Below are 23,383 nucleotides of genomic sequence, written 5' to 3'. Positions count from 1 at the left end.
AGTTTAAAAAAAAAAACCAAAAATAAAAAAAACAGCTTTATAGCCTAGAGTAAAACTAAGACCATATTTGGAATTAGGGGATCAAATAATACTATTTCTATTTTGTGAAATTTTTGCAGTTGATCTGCATTAGTAATTATTGCCTATGCATATGCCATTCAGCGTAGTTTTTCTTTCTTTCAATTATATAAACAAGGCCCAAGCATGGTGCGCCATCTAGCGGTATAATTTTTTTATTAGTTTGCTGCACCACATTGCGTTGGCTATTATTTTTTACAAAATCGAACGTATATTTTGCGTCTATATAATCTGTTGGTAACTACTATTACATAATTACTCGGTTCTTAGTTAATAATACTTCGAACTAACCTTTATTTTCTAAAGAGATTTTATTTAAGTATAATCGACCAATAAATAGTTGCGGATAGCGAATTTCATACGGAGTTGAATTTACCTTCCTCCCGTACTTACAAATCTGCAATTTTGGACCACTTTGGATTTCCTGATAAAGATGGTCAAAATTGGGGAAAAGTTGTAGACAAAAGTATTACCATCTATAAGTATTCCACACAAATCGTTCATGCCAGTAAAAGTACATCAAACATGTCAACTATTTGTAAAGACATCATCCTAACAAGACTGTTGGGAAAAAGAGTGCTGGAAGTGACCCAAAATACAATATCTGCAGCATTTAAATAACATCTCCCCGATGATTCTCAAATAATAAAATATCGAAAAAACTTGAAAACTACATTATTAATATTTATAAAAAACAAAAAAACTTTTTTGCTATTCTAACGTAACGAAATGTGTACTGTATTTCGTAGTAGTGTCCCAGCCCTAATATGTATATATAGACGTGTACACACATGATATATGTGGTATCCTGCCTTAACATAGGATTGTTATTTCTATATTAAATTTAAAAAATCCAGGGTGTTCATTTAGAATTCGTGTCGTTTCATATTCTGTCATTGATACATTGAATTGATAATTATCATTTGGATGTAAATAATATTTAATAATTATCCTCTGAATAACAATAAACAGTTGGCAAAAAAAAAATAAAAAAAAATAAAGAAGATTATACTATAACACATGTACAACTAATATTTGACTTCTACCACGCTTTTAATATCGGCGTCATAGTAAATGAGTGGTTGCGTGTTATGTCAAAATCTGTTTTTCATGCCCAGCAGTCAGTACGACACATTACATTGAAAATTCTAGCAATAGTGACGTCATAGACTATGAGTGGTTACGTGTTTTGTCCAAATCTGCCTGTCTTGCTCAGCAGTCGGTACAATACATCAGATTGAAAATTCTAGCAAGCCCGATTACATGATGGTCTAGCCTTGTATTTCTATTAATCTTGAAGAAGACTAGATACCGTATGTTTTTTTTGAAATTTTTCCTTTCTCTTTTGACAATCGAGGTTGAGGTTGATAGATAGTTGTGACGGATGAAGTAAGTCAAGTTAATTGACAGCTGACAACCCAATACATATGATATTGTTTTGTTACGCCTTGTTACGCCGTGCTCTGAGTCCTGTTCCCTCTTTTTCTTCTCTTCTCTTCTCTCCTTTTCTCTTTTCCCTTCTTTTCCCTTCTTTTCCCTTGTTTTCCCTTCTTTTTCTCTTGATTTCATTGGGATTAATGAGGAATAGGAATTGGGAAGCGGCAATATTAGGGTTATTGATAGTGGAATGGATGTGGATACATGGATTCTACTGAGAATTGTGAGAATTGTGAGAATTGTGAAGAATGCATGAGTCTGGGCTGGAATCTGTTTGTGTTGGGACTGTTGAGAGTGGTGTGGGGAATGTGAAATATGGAGAACTGATCTTGCTTGGCTATAATGGGGGTCTTCCTCAGGGGGATCGAGGAAGACGGCGCTCTAAATTCTTACTTTACAGAAGACTGAAGGCCAATGGGGTTGTCAAGTCCCGACATTACACTGTAGGAAGTCCTTACGACTCTTCCGCCATGAAAGACTCCCTCCAGCATTCCATCTCTTACACTTTGAGTCGTCATCAGGCTGTGATTGTCGAATATGTCCAGGACTGGAAAACGGATCTCTTCCAGGTATTTTTCACTCTCACGTCTCTTGTTCCTAGACTCATTTCTTTGTAGATTGGGCGGAGTTCGGAGTCTCCTATCGACTTCGTTGTTATGGATACAACTCCTGGAAACAAAGTTGTGGAGAAGTTTAGCAGCCAATCAACAATATCTCGGTAGGGTCTTGTACTAATTTACCAATATTCATTCCATATTTTGTCTTTCTTCTTTCCTTGTCACATGTGCAGATCAAAGCGTAGATTCTCAAGTTCACGTGTTTTTCTGGTAGTTGTCACAAACGTTAAACATCAGATTTCACGCGCTAGTTTCCGATAGTAGATCCAATTTTCTCATTTACTCAAATCAAAGTTTTTCCTTTACCAAATATTTCTGCTTCTTTATCATTATCCATATTACTTTATTTTTAAACTCATCTGCCAAATTACTTCTAGGTTAGTGTGGATAATTTATAAAATAAACTTCAATATTTGCGAACAGGGGCTTTGCAACTTCATCAATTTGAGGGGGGTGGGATGAGCCCCAAAAAATTTCAAGTTTAAAATTCAAAGTATTACAACACCTTAATATAAATAAGTTTATCTAATACATATATATTTTTTAAGGAGGGGGGACTGTCAGGAGTATTCATTATTTAAATCTATAAAAACCCACAATCGAACATTAGCTATTACTCTTTACAGTACTACGAATAGAGTTGTAAAGAAACTGAATAGTGAGAGGTGTGTAAACTAATGATACAAATATCAGTTCACGTCTTGCTTATTTTAGAGGAATATTATTATCTTCTTTTTCTTATTTGCTGTTCATGTCATATAGTTCAATTTACAATTAATAAGAAAATTAAAATATTTTATCAACAAAGTGTTACGAGTTGTGAGTAGAGTTGTAAATCGTAACCATTTTCAGTATAATTGGCATTATCAATAAAGGAACTGATTAATTAATATTCGTGATATCAGTTATTATCCATTTCCGATTTGAAGTTGATTATATATTGTCCCGCTATTTAATATAGCATACAAATAAGGGTTTATATCCTACACTTGCGAAATTTCAGAATATTGCTTTTATTCACATTTAATTATGAATATTAATTTAATAAATGTTTTAAAATTTATTCCTTACGACCGCCTTTTGCTTGAACAACAGCCCTGAACCTCTTGAAGTCTCAAGTGCTACTGGTATGCACCGTTTCTTCTGGGATCTCCTTCCATGATACCTTAATAGATCCCTATTGGTCCTAGAAATAGCTTTAGTCTCCCTCTACAACATACTCTATATGGAAAATGTAAATGACAATATCAATTAGATTGGATTTATTATTGTTGCCTTTTACATATATTTGTAAAATTGAGACAGACATTTTCAGGAACAAAAAGGTCTTGTATTAACTAAGCTGCAATATCAGTCCTTACTTTCTTTCTGTTACATCTGGCACTAGTAACACTGATATTAGTATCTGAAAGCTATAAGACGCTAGCTGCGGTTTAAAAAAAACCGTCATAACTCAGTTACTCTCCTTCCAACCATTTTTTAAATTGTCAGTGTGACCAAGTTAATTTTCTTTTATTTTACATACTTACGAGATATAAATTATTCATCCCTCTCTATGACCATTGTCCATTGATACCGGTTATACAGGTAATGAAATGGAGAAGAAAAAAAGAATAAATAATATTTATTCATTTCTCTCTTACAAACTTACATTCTTGCCAGGGTGTTGATACTTACAGAATAATGATTTTGACCTTAAAAAATTTATATTCTCTAAAATATTTGATTATGGAAAATTTGTATTTTTACAAAATAGGCAGCCACATTTTTGTCGTTTTCTTTTACTTATAAATTTGATTTTTTTTATGTTGATGACTATTTTTTGTCCCCTTAAGAACTCCGGAGACATTTCATTTACAAAAAAATGTCATCTTATTTTTTTAATATATTAAAAAACTTATATTAATCTGAACGTATTGTAGATACTACACCTTAACTCGCTTAAAATGATATACTTTTTAAATGATCTATTGATATAGTAGTTTATCTTGCAGCTCTTCCCTATGGCTAACGGGTCTACTAATTTCACATGTCAAAAATGTATGGGTATTTAACCACCATAAGCACCTTATCACAAATTTCGATGAAATTTTATAAAAGCTAGATATATATCTTTAAATTTTAGGACTTAAATTAGTCCATAGTACGAGCTATGAGTTTCTGAAATTATGTCCTGATTTTCTACGAAACATTTCTTTCAAAGGGCGTCACGATTTTACAAAGACTTTACTTCGAAACTATGGTATGAAATATCCCATATATAAGTAGTTCATATGAATCAAAATATAAGAGCTACTATATTTTTATTTTGAACACATTGTGTGAGAATCATGTATTGAGTATTAACGTAAACTGTGAATATTTCCTTAAAGAAAAAAAAAAAAAAAAAACGTTTGGAAATTAGGTTAAAGAGAAGATGCGGACGATATTGGAACAGTTTTATCAGGTTAATGTTCGAATCAATTGTATTTACTAACAAGTTCGAGCCATATTGATTTAAGACAATTACCACCGTTACGTCATAGAAAAACAACTCTGAGAACCGTAGCTGAGTTGACGTCAGAAAACACTGGCTTGACTTTTCTGTAACCCTAAGGTCCCTTTATTTCTGATAGTTGAGCTTCGAGCATCTCTATTTTGCAAACTTGTTTATACTGTCATGTGAACTGAACAAGATGAATGGTACAAGTTGTTAGGTCAGATAACAGCAGTGGTAGTACATTTTTTTGAGAACAGATTGTCAGGTTATAGTCATTTTGTTTCTATTGTATCATGTTCTTCATTAGCTGGAGGTTGTAGATAGGTACATCAGCAGAAGATATAGGGATCAATAAGTGACTGGTGTAGATGAAGGCTAAGTACTTGTTCATTCTCTCCAGCTTGAATATTATTGTCCTTACTACATTTTAATTCCTTGGAAAACATAAGCATCGTAATGCAGTAAATGTCACTGGCTATCCGATGGTCTTGTTGAATGGCACCTAGCTTGACCCAATGGATACCTCCAGTATTTTTCTCAACAAACAGGGAGGGTCATACACACCTCTGCCATCTCTCTGTAATATACCCCTAGAATAGGACATGTGTGTTGTTTACTTATATTCGTTTGTAAACACATCACCAGTGAGAAGCGCCACATTGTGGAAAAATAATAAATTTCCTTGTATAATAATTATGATTATCCGGCCAAATAATACTAGCTAGAGGACTTCAGACGAATTTGAGTCACCTGTTCACAAAATTCCTTTAATCTTAATACTCATTGTTACCTGAGACTTTATAAAAGTGATTTTATTAAGTGATAATTAAATAAAAAGTATTCTTGAATCAACGTAGTTCTTCCCAAGATGAGTTGGACATCCCAAGAATTTAATTTCAAGAATCTACTCTTTTCAAGAAATAAACAACGTATGAAGTCCTTCTCAGTTCTCGCTAGTAGTCCTTGAATTATAACTTGGATTTAAATCCATTACAACAATCCATCTATTAGTAAATGTTACTATTACAAGGTTAGGCAAGAAGAAAATTGCTTTTTTTTTCTTCGGAAAGAGTTTCTAGATGAATATGGACTGCCTCTCTTCATTTTGATGTTGATATCAAATAAGTTCAATCCTCGGAATCTGTTTCTTTAGTGGGCAAGGTCTGACTCACCAAGATAACGAAGAGCTATCCTCCCTTTGGAACGGGATCTTTCAAGATAATAAGAATATAGTTCATTCATAAATTACTCATTCTCATGATGTTGAGGAAAGGGACCAACATTTCTTCTCATGAAAGTCAAGATCATTTTTATTGAGATATGATTACTTTCTTGCTCCTTTAAATAAAGACAACTGTCAACATCTATAAAGAATATATCTTCATACAATTTATATAAATCTAAATACTAGTATGTTTATCTGATCTTCTATGTAATGGAAAGAAATAACTATGTTTTAATATTTTCTTATAAATTTTTTAGCATTTTTGAATTAGATACTCAGGACTGATACTTATTACTTCGACTTTTCTTTTTTACGTTAATATTTAATACAAAAATTATGATATCCACATGGTACTTTTAAATATATTTTTGTATTCTGAAATACATTTCAATTTATTTATATAGTATTTACCTTATAATTGTTTTTATTAAGATAGGAGTTTAAATGCAATTATTTATTTTTTAATCCATTGGTTGTGGCTAATTCCAAATTATTTGATTGAAGTTAATTTCATCCCTTGTTTGAATATTATAAAATTATTGAAAATTAGTAAAAAAATAGGGAGTTCCATACTACGCATTCAATTTCATAATTTAGGAAGAGGAAGGGCACCAGGAAATTGAGGATTAAGGATCTGTTGTCAAAACAATTGTGGTGGAAGTTACGGTGTATTGTTCACGCAACCTTTTATATTAGTATGATTTAACCCCGAATATCCACATTATGGATCTGGATGAAGTTTAAAGTTGTTCCAATTTATCGTGGACACCCTGTGTACTGACTTTTTTATAATCTTCCATTAGAGAACTGGGATTTTATCAAGGGGGTGAATGATAAAGTAGAGTTTCTATCAGTATAGAAAAGCTGTCCCGTACTTGTATTTAACTCTAAGATTACAAGGAATCTAACTCAAAATGTACGATTTGCTAATTTTGAAACTGGGCCTGGCACTATATAAAGGTGTAGTTATATCTTATTTTTATACTATACCCTTGTAGGTATGATAAAAAGTGAAAATCTATCAACGTTTATGAATATAATATAGTAGACTATTATTCCTATTAGTAACTTTGAACACCTCCATCTAATCATTTATAAATATTTTTCAATTTTCTTTAGATGAAGGATATATACCATAAGGTATAGTTGTATAATTTAAAAAAAATCAAAAAGCAAAAAACCAAAACATAAGTAAAGCGAAAAAATCAATTATATATTAAAAATAAATGGATATTTTTAACTAAGCATGAAATGTTCATGTGAAAAAAATTAACTTAAAATAGGGTCATTCCATCTCAAGTCACCCAATAAACATGATATATAACCTTACCCTCTCCGATTTTGATCAAACATAGCTCAATTGATACATGTGAGTAGAAACTAACTCCTGTTAAATTTTATCCCATTTGGATCAATAAATAGTCAAGGAAATATGATCTGATGAATTTTGGACTTTTTCGACAAATTTGACCTGGAAACCTAAATTTAAAATTCCATATCTCCGTAACCACTTGACCACTATCGATGTATGAACTGTCATTGAAAAGGTAATAAGCCCAGGAAACAAATTCCATTATCATTTACAGACTTAGAATATAAAAGGGGGTAATTACCTTCTAAACTATAATTTGACTTTTCAAGACCTCGTGAATGACTTTGCATGAAAATGAATGTTCATACTGTTTATTATAACATCAGTCTGTCTGGACTCATATGGTTATCAGTCTCATCGGGTTTTCCACTTCATTTATAGATTTGCTATTATAGCACTATCGCTGTTACGATTTGATTGGGAATTTTTGCTCCAGCACCGATAACGGATGTACATTAATTATGAATCTAGCCACCATCAGCTTCAAAGACAGCCTCCAATGGGCAACGTAATGCTTTTTCATGATCCTCCATTGCTGATTAACGGTGGTCTTCAGGGCATCAAATATTCGGGTGGCAGACTTTTCAGGCTATCTTCTCAATCTGCTAGCAAATGGAGTAATCCAGTGGATTTAGATCTAGGCTCTGACGGAACCAAATTTTCTTGGACCGTAAGCTCATGTTTCTACCTATCCACTTTTGTACAATATTAGGAGTATGGGCCGGAGCCCCGTCCTCCAGAAATACGTACGTGGCCTTGTTGGACTTCTTCAATGTCTTAGTGATCTACGGGACCACATTCTTTTTCTACACCATCAAGTAATCGGCCATGGGTAACCGGTATCCAACTGGAAACCTAATTGGAGGTATTTTTCTGCAGTTTATGCCACATCATCACAGAGACCGGATGTTTGGTCTTGGTGACTATCCTGATGCTATTGTCAGCCTTGCCAAGGTATAACACCTGATCATTTTGCTTGATGTAGACGGGGTCAAAGGTAAAAGTCTTTTAATCAGAGAGAAAAATTACCCAGTTGCTGTTGTGCTTCAGATCATTTCGGAGTTATTGACATGCAGAAGTTCTTTTTGACGTTAGTACAGGAGTGGCTTCTCAATTCTTCTAAGGGGCCTTCTTACAGCCTTTTGGATGGCCTTGCCCACAGTAGACTGATGTACCTTCTTATTCTTGGCGTGCTGTGACATCTTCATCATCGGGTTGACCTTAAAGACCTCCATAATGTCTTGAGGCTTCCCTTTGGTGAGCCTTCGATTCTTGAGTTTGTCTTTTAGGTTGTCTATCAGCCAAATGATATCTGACCCGACAGTATGTGGCCTTGCTGACGTTTAAGATCTCCATGGTGACCGAGGTGGTCCTCCCGGTGCGGATTAAATTGTCTATGATGGATGTTCTTGCCTCCATCCCAACATATACCGAATTTTTGTTTACAACATGTACATCTATCAAAGGCTTAGAAGCTTAACTATTCAAAAATAATGGGAATTTAAGGTATTATCAACAAAAACTTTTCGAAACTGTATTTTTAGGTCTCATTCCTTTTTCTACACCCGGAACATAAATAAAACAAACACTACACAATTGTGAGATTTAGTTTCGTCAAATAATCTTATATAATTACTAATCAAAATATATTAATACTTGATATAGCTTTAAGTTCGGATACCTCTAGTTGTTGCTTATAAATTTCTAGTTTTATTAACAATATGAGATTTGATATAAATATTGTCCTACTCATTGTTTAATTTCATCACATAATATATTCCTTGGTTCTTTTCTGAATAAATGTAATATTTTTAGCTTTGCGTGTAGGGTTATTGCAGATCGTGATAGTGGTCTTAAGACCAGAGTTTATGCAGCTGGATTTGATTCGTCTCGTAATATTTTTCTGGGAGAAAAAGCAACTAAATGGCAAGTAGAAAATAATGAACTAGATGGACTAACGACTAATGGCGTTTTAATAATGCATCCAAATGGTACATTCTGTGACAAGTCAGGAAATGAATTTGCCAGACCTGGGATATGGAGGGAAGTTTCGGTAAGTTTTTATACATTTGAAATTAATGTTTAAGTATGTTATCTCCTCTTTCTCATAAACATATTACATTCTTATTTACAAAGCCATTATTATTCTATGTAATTTTTTGTATCCTTAGATTTCAATGTCAATTTTGTAATAAGACGTCACAGTTTGTCTTCTAGGTATAACATAAAACTCACTAAGAGTCCGGTAGCTTATAATACCCCAGACGTAAATTTTCAATGGAAAATTCCCTTTCGGTGTTAGCACAATATCTTCCTGCTTACAAGTTCAAATACAATCAATTTGACGATTGGGATTATAAAACAGTTCAAAAGTGGACTCGTCAGAGAAAAAAAAAACTCTTCTCCAGACATTTATTTACCAATTTTTCCTCTCAAGACAAAAAATAAAACGGGTTTTCTTCTGAATCTCCCTGAGTTTCGGTAAAATTTAAGGCCTGTACTGCAAGACCTTCAACGATTCCTTCATGCGCTTGAAGATAGTCTCGTGTGATACAGGATAACCATTTGACGTCAATCTGGTCACCAAATTTTACTCAAGGATTGACCTTTTTTTCGTAAGACTTTTGTCAAGTGTTATTTTTGCAACTCTGGTTCGGATCGAAAAGTTAAGTTCCCGAGCGACATCAGCCTGCCATATCCTGGTCTCAAGTTGGCCTACGGCCCTGCCTTGGGTGCTTAAGGAGTTTTCCTTCACCCTTCTGTGACAAAATATTTTTTAATAATCATGTGTATATTTCAATTCAGAAAAAATATCAATAAAGGTTGTTTCCATATCTTAAATTTCGGTTGATACAAATTTTTAAGAGTCTCTAAGCCCACGTGCTTTTCTTTTAATTTTTTCTCTTTTCTTCTTTTAAGAGATGCGCCAAATTAAAAGAGGACATATATTTATTGACATACTGTATATATAATATATTACCTTTATTTTATTCCTTCACGATCTCTCTCCTCATTCTCTCACTCATTATGGATTCTCTACATTCAGTTTGTATCTAGTAACCTCTTCAAGACACAACGGGATCCAAAACAAGAACAAAACTAGCTTAAAAAAACTAGATCACTATTTACTTTTCTTGAAATAGATATCAACTCAATATACATGAAAAACTTCTAATTTATTTTTTAGTTTTAATTCGTTGAAATACAACATAAAATAAGACATCCAACCTATGACAACTGATTGTAAAATACCTTTCTTTTTTCCTTTTACTTTCACTTAGACACTATCTATCTCAATGGTTCGAATAAATGTTGTAAAGTCAATTTTGAAAGAAGTAATAATGTTGTATCGACCGTGCGCGTCATATTCAAAAAGAAAAGGGTGTATAACTGAGGTTAAAAAAATATGATTTTTTTTCTCTTTTTCACATCACATATGAAATATACCTATCGGCCAATAACTACTCCATGTTCATTTTTATTACCTTGTCCAAACTAAACCTAACTTTCATCTTTTGATCATGACTCTTAAACTTTTTTCTAAACAAGTCCATTTGACATTTGTTTTTGTCGTTTCCTCTACTCTAGAGTCCATCATGGACTCAGCTTAATCATCATATCCTCTTATCTTTTATGAACGAGAACATCTTTGTTAATTTCATTATATAAATTTGATATTTCAATTTTTGAACAAATAATAGAGGATTACACTTTTTGGGGGTAAAGCCAGTTTTATGTTAAAGGTTATCAGTTTATGGCATTGGTGAGCTACTTAATTTGAAGTATCCACAATTATATTGTAGGATTGAAGTATATTGTTGAGCTTCTTAGCAGTCCAAATAAATAAATTAATTAACTCACATGAAATAAATAAATTTTAAGAAATGACAAAAGATTCGAAGAACTACCTTTCTATGGAGTCCAATGTCTTAAATATTAATGCAATGCAGGCAATGAAAGAACTTTCCCTGGAGTCTGGAAAAAAAGAAGTTCAATAGAGGAGCAACTATTAAGGATTTTAATAAGTTACTAACTTTAATTTTTGTTATAATAAAGTTAGAAACTCAAAGATTAACCCTATAGATGCTGGTGTGGTATATCTAGGAGCTAAACAAACATTTTATATTTGGTGTATTTGAAATATTCATCTTCAAAAATTACTACCATAGATGAAAATAATATCACTGGAATATTCACTGGAATGAAAAAAAGAAACCCAAAATTAATGCGATCACCCTTTTAATTTGATGAATGTATGGGAAAAGAGCTGTAATTTTGTTAAGTTAAATTAGCTGTGAGCAGCTATGAGATAAAGGAAATATCCAAAAATCCCACACCGTGTCTAGCAATGAAATATCCCGCTCTGACTTAGATTTAAATCCTCAATTCTACTGAAGGTCCGACATGTAATTATTCAAATAACTCCATAACAATTCCCTAGAGTTACTCTTTGCATGCACGCACTAGTGATTATTAAAGAGGCTATAAGGGAAAGAGTATATCAATCAAGAATGTTTTTTCTTATCTCTAATTTTGATTCGTCTAAAATTCAGTATATGTACTATTTTTATCTTGCCCAGTTCATTGTTATTACGGCTCTTTTAACATCCATTAAATATCAATTCAATTTATCTTATTATAAAGGTGATGTATTTTACTTATAATTATATGAATGATTAGGAAACAAATGAACTCCTACAGATGATTCAAGACCAGTACTTTCGTGAATTTTGATTCGGGGTTATCTAGTCCCTTTATATTTAAGTTAAGATATTATTTTAGAATTGGAATACTGGATCAATACACGAAAGTCTGTATAGAGGAGTTAATGTTTTTCCACAGTCCTTGCATGGAGCATAATACAAATAAAGGCAGCCGAGATTTAAAACTGCGCGGTTTTTTTTGTTGTCATAAATATAGTAAGGATTTCTCTATTTTTTCTTTATCCAAAGATTTCGGGAGATCTAAAATTTTCACATACCACTGTAACATTACTCTGAAATCCCTCAAATAAAACATTTTCAAATGTCATGGTGTAGGGGGAATGTGGTTCTTAAAAGTCCTAAAAAGCGGAAAACAAACTTTACCCTTCACAAATACCGAACCAGGGTATTTCGAAAGGTCAGGTTTTGAACAGCCAAAATAGAATTATGTGTAGCCAGACTTTTTAGACAGCTTAATCCTCTGTATATTTAAAAAATATTTCTTTTTTATAGGAGTGTTTTACTCGTATGTTGGCATTCCATACTATAAAATACGATGACCAACACCACATAAAAATTATATTTTTTCAACTGATCCATTTGAAAAAATAGTACTCATCATTATAAGCATGTATAGGGTAGTACCCGGTACAGTAACTCTCCACTGCAAGAGGTATTTTTTTGTTATGTCGATAAAAATCTTCAAGTATATCGCGAGGAAATAGAAGATAGTACAGCTATCCCACCTCATATATATTTTTTAGCCTTTTGAGGGAAGGGAGGTACTTCGAATGAAAATGGGCCTACAGCCACGAATTTTCTTCAATATTTGTCTTTTCAGCTAAAAGAGGCAAAGAATGTATCTTATATAAAACCAGGGGAACATTTTCAGCACTGTGTAGTTCAACTATAGTCAGGAGATTGTATTTCTCAATTATTTTACTTTTATATCAACCAAATTACACGGTGTCGTCTAATTTGTTTAAGTTTCAGTGTTTTTTTCATACCATCCCTAAAATTTTAGTCTATGAGTTTGGCTTCCAAATCCCTACTGAGAGAACAACAGTTACTTTTATTAATTATCAAGCCAGGCCTGTAGGAATATTTTTCAAAAAGATTTTTAATGACTTCAATCTGTCTAACTCAGGGGTCACCAAACTACGACCCCCAGGCCATATTTAGCCCACTGACAGTACTTGAATTTGCTTTATAAAACGTATGGAACACGAAACTTTGTGAAAAAATTTCAATTGATATATGTTGTTGGGAAAACTAAAAGATATTGATTGCTATGTGGCTTACATTTACTATTGCTATAGTGTTGTTTTTGCTTATTATCTTTGAAATAACAATGGAGTATCTTTGTCTTGTTTTATGCATTTCAAGAAATATATATTCAGTGCACCTGTAGCACATTCATTTTCTCCATCTCCGTTTAGGTATCCCACAATTATATATCTTTACTGTTCTTTCATTTTCAGATCCCTTTTTCTTCACTCTACATAATGACTATTAGAAATGAAAAGTGGACACCGAGTGTCGCGTTTTCAATTAAGAGTGGGAAGTAAAGTATTTCATTGTGGAAATAAAGGACCCGAAAGCTAGTTTCGTAATATTTAGCAAAAGTGTTACAGTATTGAAAGAGTAGAATCTTCGTCGTCACAATGAAGCAAAACATCTACCAAAAGTTTTCTGGAACGTTACACTCTGAGAATTATGAGTCCTTGAAATGTGGTTTAGAGACTCAAAGAAACTTCTTCCAGAGAAACTTTGCTGAAAATTAATCTGTCACTTTTACAAGCTACAAAACAGAATGATTATACGGCTCGTGTTAGTCATTATTTCCTTTATCAGGGCCGCAGTAAAAATTAGTTTGGTGACCCCTTATCTATCTAAATGACGTTTAGTGTTGGCATCGACAAATAATGTCACACTCATAGGTATCAAGTAACTATATAGAATAGCCTATGGAAATTCCAAAGCTCCTATATCTCCATTGCAGATATACAAAATTATTCAATTGCGGCAATAAATAGCAAGGGGGCTGTAGGACATCCTTGACTGCAGCTTCTTTTCAGAAGAATATACTCACTTGCAAAACCATCAATCTCGATCGTAGATGATCCATTATAGAGCAAGGCTCTTATAGGATTGAAGAAACACTTAGGCAATATCTTTTGAACAGCCAAAAGTATATGGTCGTGTGAAATAGAACCAAATGCCTTGTGGACATCCACGGCAATGATTACCCCAATTTTTTTTATTATCTTTTAACGAATCAACAGAGGCCTTAATATTTCTAGATATATCTCTTATTTTCCTATTTCTTAGCAGTACTGTTTGGTGGTTCCCTATCTTTTGGCTAAAGATAGGCTCAATTTTTTTGAAATTAGTCCTGCTAAGATTTTATATGTTTCGTTTAAAACTATTATTGTCCTCCAATGACCAAATAGAGTATCGTTTCTATTCTTAACGATGAGTACAATTTTACCACAGGTTTTAAAAGGAGTTAATTTTCTATACTTCTCCATAGAAATTCCAAACTTCAAGAGGAACGCAACGAAACATCGGAGAGGATGGTAGAAATGCTTAACAACTTTTAAATCTATCTTTGACATAGTCCAAAATAGTTTTGTGTGAGACATTATCTTATCAAATCTTGGAATTCACTTTCTTGAAATACGAGATTCTTATTCGAGTATTGAACTTTTACTCTTTTTTACGCTATCCTTACATCTCTACCTCAGTAATATAAAAAATATTATATAAGCATGAAGGGTGTTAGTTACCAAAAAACTTAAAAATACAGAGCTCGTCTTTTTTATCTTTTAAACACTTTCGTCGAACAGTAGCGATTATCCCCTTTTTGCCTTACTAAACATATCAGCAGAAATCATCATGTTTTGTATAAGACAATAAAACAACCGGTGGTTGCTTGAAGTGGCTGAAAAGCAAATCTAGTTTTAGTCTGATAAAGTCTTCTTGTTTTATAATCCACCTGAATAGTCAATACTGCCGAATTGAAGGACCTGATCAAAATTCCACATGAGTGATCTAGTGATCAGGAAAAGGTTCTGTACGATAGAACGTTTTTTAATTTTTTTTTGAAAATGCATTAGAGAGACTAAAGTAAGGTACATTCTTCATGGTTTATTTCCATTTCTCTAAGAAATATGTAATTTTGACTTAAAATTTTAACAGTGTCAATAAGATTGAGTTCCCCTACAAGCTTAAGTAAGAAGTGTAAGTTAGCATGTCCGAATCTTTTATCTATATCTACATTAATGTTAACTATTAGGATACATGTAAGGTAAAAATGGATTTGTAAAAAGCATGAGATCTCTCATATTTAGTCCATAAGCATTAATTAAAGAAAACTTTAAGTCATTGTTATAAACTGCAATTATGTGCCATTAACTCTTGGATGAGTACTCTTTGGTCTAAGAAGAGTACTCCAGTTTCTGAAAAACCAGTGAAAGAATGCTTCTAGAAGAGTCAGACCCATTTAAAAAATAATCAAAATCATGAGGAAGGCGGAACCCACAAGAACTTTTACAGGTTGAAGAAATCTTGGTTCATACGTCTTGTAAACAAAGCATATTAGGATTAAGCTTTATAAGTCTTAATTAAAGCATGTCAGATGTTGCTGTCTCTTCCGTCTGTTGTATTTTGTGAAAATATTTTGAATGCTCCCACGATTGCAAATATTAATTATTCATTATTTTCCTGGGTTTTTCTCTTTTATGTTGGAAAATATTAGTGTATAAAGCATATCTTTTTTCAAATGATCCTGACTTTGTACGTGAGGGAAGAGTGTGTTCTACATTACTTAAAGGGGTTCTTTATCTTAGTAGTTTCATCCAAATCTACTGAAATATCTTCCAATGGTTCCGAATTTGTTGTCTTCATTCCCTGTTATAGGTATACTTATACGTCTACCTGTTTCATCATCGACTAAGAGTGAAGGCACCTGCCCTCGACTTATTTTTGTAATTGATACCTCGTTCAATGCATCAACTTCTTCCAAAATCACTATTTTCCTCCTATTTTCAAGAGATCCATCATTTCTCTGTTTTTCTTTTGCGAACAATTCCTCTTCTACGATTTTGTCATCCTTCTCTAGTGAGGGACTTCCTTCTGGATTTTCCCCATTATTTGAGAAATATCCTGTTTTGACTCCTTTATTTTTGAAAGTTCACATTTATAGTGTGCATCTATTACTCTTCCCTCAATCTCACACTTTGGGACTAAACTCAAAAACGAAGTTCCCATTCCTTACACCCTTTAATTTACTTCGGCTTGGTTCCAAATCTTTTCATATTTCTCAAATATAGTATTTATTTTTCCTTCATTCACACCTTTATGAGGCGAATGAATAGTAACATTTTTCTTATAAAGAACTGGATTTTCATAATCATATCTACGTTGAGCTTTTATGCTACTCACAACTCCTTCGATAACACTGCAATTTTCTCAATATTAATTCATTCTGTAAGTGAGAGAAAACAACAATTTGGTCTTATTCGGTTTGTTTATATAAACTCATTCTTATTAAGAGGTTTTATTAAATTTATAGTTGTTTTCTTAGCCGTTACTTTGGCCGTAACATTCTGTAACACACAGTAGACATAAAAAATATTATTACTTTCTCTTCAGTTAGCTACATATCAATTGTTTCTGCTAATACTTTCTCAATCTCTTATGTTGGATTATCAAGGGATACAGTTAATTTTGTTGCCCATTGACTTACTTCATCTCTTATATTTTCTGTAGCAATTATTATGTTCTCTTTTATGGTACACTTCATAATATTATAAATTGCCCACATTGTAGTAATAATCTGATAGGGATTTTTTTCCTTAAATAATTTAAGAATTCCAAAAATGAGGTTGTCAATGTCATATTTAGTAGGTCCGTTTGGAAACTGGTTACCGGTCAATAACGAGCCTGTTCTTATGGTCTTTAGATGCCAAGTTCTTTTTTCAGAGCTTGCAGATTGTTACATGCAACTGTATTTCCATCAGAAGACATAATGATATTTTCTCCTTTAATTCTCGCAATGTTCTTACCTCAGTCTGTAAACCAAGAATTATATATTTGACATTAGAATGGGTCACCTAGAGAAGTCTTTCCAGTTAATGGAACTGTCAAAACTTTGCTAAAAATCTCCCGTCTGTCTTCAGATATATACTGGATATATTTTATCATGATCACTCATGTTTTAGTCGAAGTAAAATTAAATTTCAAACCAAGATGAATGAAAGACACGACTGATAGGAAATAACACTCAACCGACTCTTCAAGTCTCATTTCAAATAAATTCGTTATCAAAGAACAACATGAAGAAGTCAAGAGGAGATATTTATCTAGTATATCCCGATATTTAGAGACCTCTCTTTTATTTAATGATGCTGCAAGTGCTTGATCATATTTTATTTATTGGCCAATATTAGGATGTTCATTTGAATCACTTTCTGATTCAAAATGTACGCTTGCAATCCCTTAACTATTGAAACTTCAATTTCGGTAAAAATATTATTGTGTTTTACTTATAAGTATTTCCGTGATTGAAAAATAATTAATTATAAAAATTTCAAATCTATAAATAATACCCTACTAATTGTTAAACCATTTTCAATTGAATTTAACTTCCTCTAGAAAAATACAACATTCTAACTTTTCCGTACAATAGAATGAATTTATAAGGTTTGGAATATTTTTTTCAAACATAATTTCAATAATTTGGTTTATAAAAAATTGTAATCAAATATATTTTATTGAATTAACCTTTCAAGATATATAATAAATAATTATGTCAGAAGATATATTGTGGTTCAATAGAAAAAAAAGAAGACACTTGAGTAAAAATCAAATTATTGAGATATTATCATTGTATTTATTTACTTCATAAATAATAATGGCCAAATAGCTTAAAAGACATATTTGGTATGTTGTGAAATTTATGCTCAAATTAGTAAAATTGAATTAGATACTTAAGAATATTAACTATAATTTAGAGTCTTCTATTAATTGGTGTGGCTTTAATTGGCCCCGACCATTGAAATATAGCTATTCATAGCCTCAGATATTTATTAAAACGGAGATATCATAAGAATAAACTGAATTGATACAGCATAGTTTTACTCACCAAGAAACAGTATTACATTTATTTCTTTAAATATTGTTAATAAATTCATAATGAACTATAATTCTTAATTTTCCCTTTTTTATTAAGTTTCTAAGATTTATTACTTTTTTTATTAATTATGTCCCACAAAATTTCTTCCTATTATTATGTCAAAATTCAACCTTTCCACCATGACGTGACACTTCGTTATGAGGTGTCTAGGTCCCTTCCTACCTTAAATCTGTTTTTTATCTCAAGACCTTTCCTATTTTGAACCAGTTTTTAATGGTGACAGGAGAGCTCGCTTACAGAAAATTTGTATAGGGAAAGTTTGTACTGGGATTAGTGGCGCTGGGAAAATTCGTATAGGATAAAGCTCGCCAAGAGGAAGACTCGCATACTTTATTTAATGTAAATAATAATCTCATTTATATAATGACTAATTCATTCGAACCAGAGACAAAATAAGTAATATTAATAAATATATGATTAAAGAAAAATAAACAAACACGACAATAATTCGAATAGAAGAAGTGCTATTCACTTAATTATCATTAGACTTTAGACATGATTGATTATTCATTTTGAAAAAGACTTATGGTGGGACGAACCAACATACCATCAGATTAGGCAAGATCAGTGATTTGCTCTTCGTATGATAAAGTATGTATCAGGAGAAAAGGTGGTTGGATATGGTGAAGCAAATTACTGAGAGGATTTGAGGAGGCACTCAAAGATCGGATTGTACGAGAGCACGAAGAAATGGGATATGTAAGGGAAGAAAAATGTACAGCTCAATACATTTGAAGCAACCTAGAATTGAAATCTAGAGAGATGAGAACGATGTTCTTCGTCTCTTCATTTATCTTCTTTCTTATTTGAAGAGTAGGTAGCAGGCTGCTCTACGTAGTCACTCAAAGAACTTCAATCCTCTCAATTATATATCTAGAACTTGGAATTCATACCTCAAATGGATCTCAAGCCAAGTTATGAGACCTTAACAAGTTACTTATACACTCCTTCAACGAATTTTTTAGTGTATTTTCATAATATGATACATGACATTTGAATATGTAACTTCAATTGTATTAGTGATCTTCAGTGATATTTATAAACGATACGTTGAATACAAATTTATATTTTCATTCATACCAATACAGAATGAGAGTCCGGGTCCCACTTTATTAATTTGTATAACTAATATTTATGTCAATTTGTTTGTCAATGTTTAATTCCATTAATTAATTTATTTGTTTTAATAAATGTAAATATATATTTAAACACTCCGGCAAGCTTTATCCTATACGAATTGTTCCAATGTGAGAAATCCAAGTACAGACTTTCCCTATAAAAAAATTTCCGTATGCGAGCTCTCTTTGACCACACCTAAACACATCTCGTTGAATTTGGTAACTTTATAAAATAGGGAATACTGCATTATACTAAGAAATGTCATCCTATTATTTTTTTTTTTTTTTAATATTAGGATTTGTCATATGTACAGATATTTATTATTGTGTCTGTGTTTTTTGGTTTTTTTTACTATATTATTTTTGTATATGCTGACGCATATTAAATTTATTGCTGGAGAAATAAATATTGAGTTACAAATTTTCTTTATTAATTTTAGCATTTAAATTATAATTTATTATTTAAAGGTCGGTGGGTGCATTTTTAGCTTGAGAGAATCTCGTAGTGCTGCAATACAAGGCTCTCCAATCCATAATGAAGATAATATATTGCAAGATGGAACATTAATTGATCTGTGTGGTGCCACTCTTATTTGGAGATCTGCCGAAGGTACATATACTTTTATATACCGAATTGATGATATTGAGTTGCTATATGATAATTATTTCCTAAATATTTAAGGTTTGTCGTATTCTCCTACTTATAAACAATTGGAACAATGTATTGATAATTTGAATGCAGGAAGACCTCAATGTCCTGTAGGGCTTCATACACTCGTTGTTCCTCGAAAAAATTCTAAAAATACTAAACCTGAGGCTCAACCTTTTGTTTACCTCAATTGTGGACATGTTCAAGGTAGACATAATTGGGGAAATCTTAATGATAATAATGGGTCCAAAACTTGTCCAATTTGTTTATGTCCATCATCCGTAGCTCAACTTACAATGGGAACAGAGCCTGGTATTTTATATAACGAATTAAGCATTGTTATTTCTTTTTTAAATATATTAAGCCTTTAAAATTTTAGGATTGTACACGGATTGTCTGCCTCCTGAGTTTTGTTTTGTTCCTTGTGGTCATATGGCGTCAGAAAGAACTGTAAAATATTGGGCGTCAGTACCTATACCATGTGGGACATCAGGTTTTGAAACAGCATGTCCATTCTGTGCTGTGCCTCTGGCGCGTTCAAAGGGATATGTAAAGTTAATATTTCAAGATAAATGCGATTGACTTAATTTAAGAATATTTTTTTCATATAATAATAAGATGAGTTCAAATGTTAGAACATATTTGTTAGCGAAATTCTTTGGAATATATATTATTCGCTTAGAGATCCGGTATATTCGATATATTAAATTTAAAAATAAAAAAGATGTTATACTTTCAAATGATGAGGTTAAATTCAAGTCTTAATATTTTGTTCACTAAATAAAATATAAACGAACCATACGAATGTACCACAACTCTAACAATTCTTTATAGCATAACGTTTCTTTAATTTATTGTACTTTCTTTTAACGTCGTCTCATTTGAGAAATTGTGTACAAAACTAACGGTATTATTTTTTTTTTTAGGGGGAGGGGGAGAGCAAAAAGTAAAGCGTAAGGGAATACATGTTGTCAATAAAGAATATATGGTTTTATATATAACTACATAAATATTTATGATAAAAAGTTATATTATGATTACAATCCATCTCTGTGAATTGAAGTAACCCATTTTTCCGATGACATTCTTAATTTAACTAAACATACGAAATGAGGACTTAGTAAAATCATTCAATCGTTTAATAAAGGAAATTTGGATTAAATTTCTATGGAAAATCATGCATAAAATTCATTGATTACAAAAGATGGCAATTATAGGGTCCAAATGTTTATTAATGAAATGCAGTAAGGAACGGAATTTATCTTTGGCTGCATACTCCAAAACTAATTTCAGTTTTTCTCTCAGGCATCTAGTTCTGAAAAATCTGGGATTATAGTAATATTCTCTTTTAAATACATTTTTCACCATTAAGAGAATCACCAAATCGATTTATAAAACATTTTAAGGTAATATAAGTGTTCCTATAGACTCTATATCTTGTTTTGAACTAGACATATTTCCTTTTATTAATAAACGTTCTATATTTTCTTAGTTTTTATAATATTCAGTCCTGCTATGAATGAAGAAAATAAAAATTATCAAAGATGGTATGACTGAAAGACCGATGTATCAGTCCTTAGTGCCGTTGAATGGTAAAGAAGATTGAACTTAAAACAAAAAATAAAAAAAAGACTGATTAAACCAACAGTCCTAGTACTGAGCCAACAATAGTTTGATGTAATTTTCTGTATTACTACATCACTTTTCATCATATTGGAGTATCACTCTCTGGAGAATTTAGGGTCTCAATATCAATATTTAATTATTAAATTATCTTAATACTAAACGCATACGATGTGACAAAACTTTATAAAAAAACGATTGTTTCAGTATTTTGACACTAAAAGATTGATTAATTGCCTTGACAATTGTATAGCATATTCATATGACATTAACACTATTTTATTCTACAATTTAATTGTTAATGCTTAATAAATTCATAAATTGACTGGAATCTACTCTTATTTATAATAATATGTCTATCAATGAAGCAAAACCATAAGAATACCCCATACCGTATCTTCTCACCCCCGCTTTTTTTTCCGTTAAGTTTAGTATAATTATTATTGTGCTGTTTTTTTTCTCTATATGACTTTTGTATTTCCAGATTTATATTAAATCTATTGCTAGATTATATATATTTTAGAAAAATATTCCATAATTTATTTTAAAAATTCAAAAATATTATATACCCTTAATTATTATCTATTTCGAGGTGTGACGTCATTGAGATATGAAATTCGTTAACAATATAAATACAATGTTAAGATATGTTTGCTAGTACATCCCCCCAAAGAAGAGTGTCGTTTTCAGTATTTTTCAGCCTAAATAAAGAAATATCTTCTTTTCTTAATCCCATGTCCCTCCAAGTACTCGTTGAAAGGGATCATTGGTATGCAGTTTCTCAAATTAGACTGAATTTAGAGCAGATATTTTAATTCTAAAATAAATCTTTGAGTACTGCACGGTCCTATATTTTCCTTAAAAAAAGAAAGAAAGACGAATAAAGGACATACGCAATTTCATTCTTCGAAGAGTAAGTTAAGATCTGCAACAATATGATAATTTTGGGTTCGTTCAATGTTGGTGTTAATGTTGCCTTTCTTAGCATCTATCATAGATCCATTTTTTACTATTTAAAAAGCCCGATTTCAGAAATCTCGTAGGTGCACGAAGTATTGAGAAAGGGGGTAAAAAAAAAGTAAGGGCTAAAAAGAGGGGCTTCCGCAGGATTTTTTCTTTAAGGTGGCTTAATTTAAAAAAGTGAAAATAAATTTTTATACCGGGTGCGGTGAAAAAGTCTTTACAATTTCAATCTAGAACTTTCTCAAGATGTATTTCAGCAGCCAGTTGTAATGAGAGTATTTCTATAAAATAACTAATATGAAGTCTCGGCTATCCTAATCATTGTTGCATACCCCCCTTGGCAGCAGTCATGACTTCCAGGTGACCACGGAAGGCCCTTGAACCCTTCCCAGACGTAGTCCTCAGGCATGGGATACCAGGGCTGGTTGATGATGTCCTAGAGGTTGTTTATAATTTATATGACAGATGTTGCAGGCTTTGGACTCAACATGGCCCCAAAAATTTTAGTCCTATGGGTTGGCATCTGGTGAGTAAGGGGCCACATTTTATTTGACTAGAAAGGCAAGTTGTCCTCCAAACACTTCTGGACGGTGTGCATGTAATAAAGTTTAAATCATTATATATACTACATTAAAGAAGTAAAAAGCATTTGAGCATAGAAATTAGTTAAAATGCATCCAAATGACCATTTCTTCGTAAAACATCAATTTTGTGTATTTAATTGGCAATTCATATTTTAATAATTAACTGTAGCACTTTGAGGACATATAAATGCGTTTGAAAAAAGAAAAACGCAATTCGAAGTTTTTTTCAAGAAATTACATTCAAAAAGGGCTATAAATGACCATTTAATTCGTAAAAATCATAATTTCTTGTATTTAATTGACAATTTGTCTTTTAATCATTATATACAGTACTTT

General features: G+C 32.0%; 1 protein-coding gene across 6 annotated transcripts; it reads left to right on the top strand.

The window, feature by feature from the left end:
* Window positions 1-1,433: 1,433 nt before the first annotated feature.
* Pli (E3 ubiquitin-protein ligase pellino) lies at window positions 1,434-20,716 on the top strand. 6 transcript variants are annotated; one of them, XM_040722191.2, is made up of 7 exons: window positions 1,556-2,084; window positions 2,133-2,233; window positions 2,306-2,392; window positions 9,024-9,261; window positions 19,697-19,838; window positions 19,911-20,189; window positions 20,257-20,716. In XM_040722191.2, exons 1-7 carry the CDS (start codon window positions 1,764-1,766, stop codon window positions 20,457-20,459), a joined length of 1,371 nt encoding a protein of 456 aa, XP_040578125.1. In that variant the 5' UTR covers window positions 1,556-1,763; the 3' UTR covers window positions 20,460-20,716. The 6 variants fall into 6 exon arrangements, with proteins under 6 accessions (XP_040578126.1, XP_040578128.1, XP_040578125.1 ...); XM_040722189.2 differs by having other exon boundaries at window positions 20,242-20,716; XM_040722192.2 differs by lacking the exon at window positions 2,306-2,392 and having other exon boundaries at window positions 1,434-2,084; window positions 20,242-20,716.
* The last annotated feature ends 2,667 nt before the right edge of the window (window positions 20,717-23,383 follow it).

Source organism: Lepeophtheirus salmonis, chromosome 12 (genome assembly GCF_016086655.4).
Source record: "Lepeophtheirus salmonis chromosome 12, UVic_Lsal_1.4, whole genome shotgun sequence".
Classification (NCBI taxonomy): domain Eukaryota; kingdom Metazoa; phylum Arthropoda; class Copepoda; order Siphonostomatoida; family Caligidae; genus Lepeophtheirus; species Lepeophtheirus salmonis.
The sequence above is the reverse complement of the archived record's forward strand: the minus strand, read 5'-3'. Positions and strand labels throughout refer to the sequence as shown.

Excerpts from the sequence above, each read along its gene's own strand:
- Pli (XM_040722189.2), top strand. The coding sequence starts at position 1,764 with ATGCATGAGTCTGGGCTGGAATCTGTTTGTGTTGGGACTGTTGAGAGT. Across the intron at positions 2,085-2,132 it reads GGAAAACGGATCTCTTCCAG|ATTGGGCGGAGTTCGGAGTC; the intron begins GTATTTTTCACT and ends ATTTCTTTGTAG. Across the intron at positions 2,234-2,305 it reads AGCCAATCAACAATATCTCG|ATCAAAGCGTAGATTCTCAA; the intron begins GTAGGGTCTTGT and ends TCACATGTGCAG.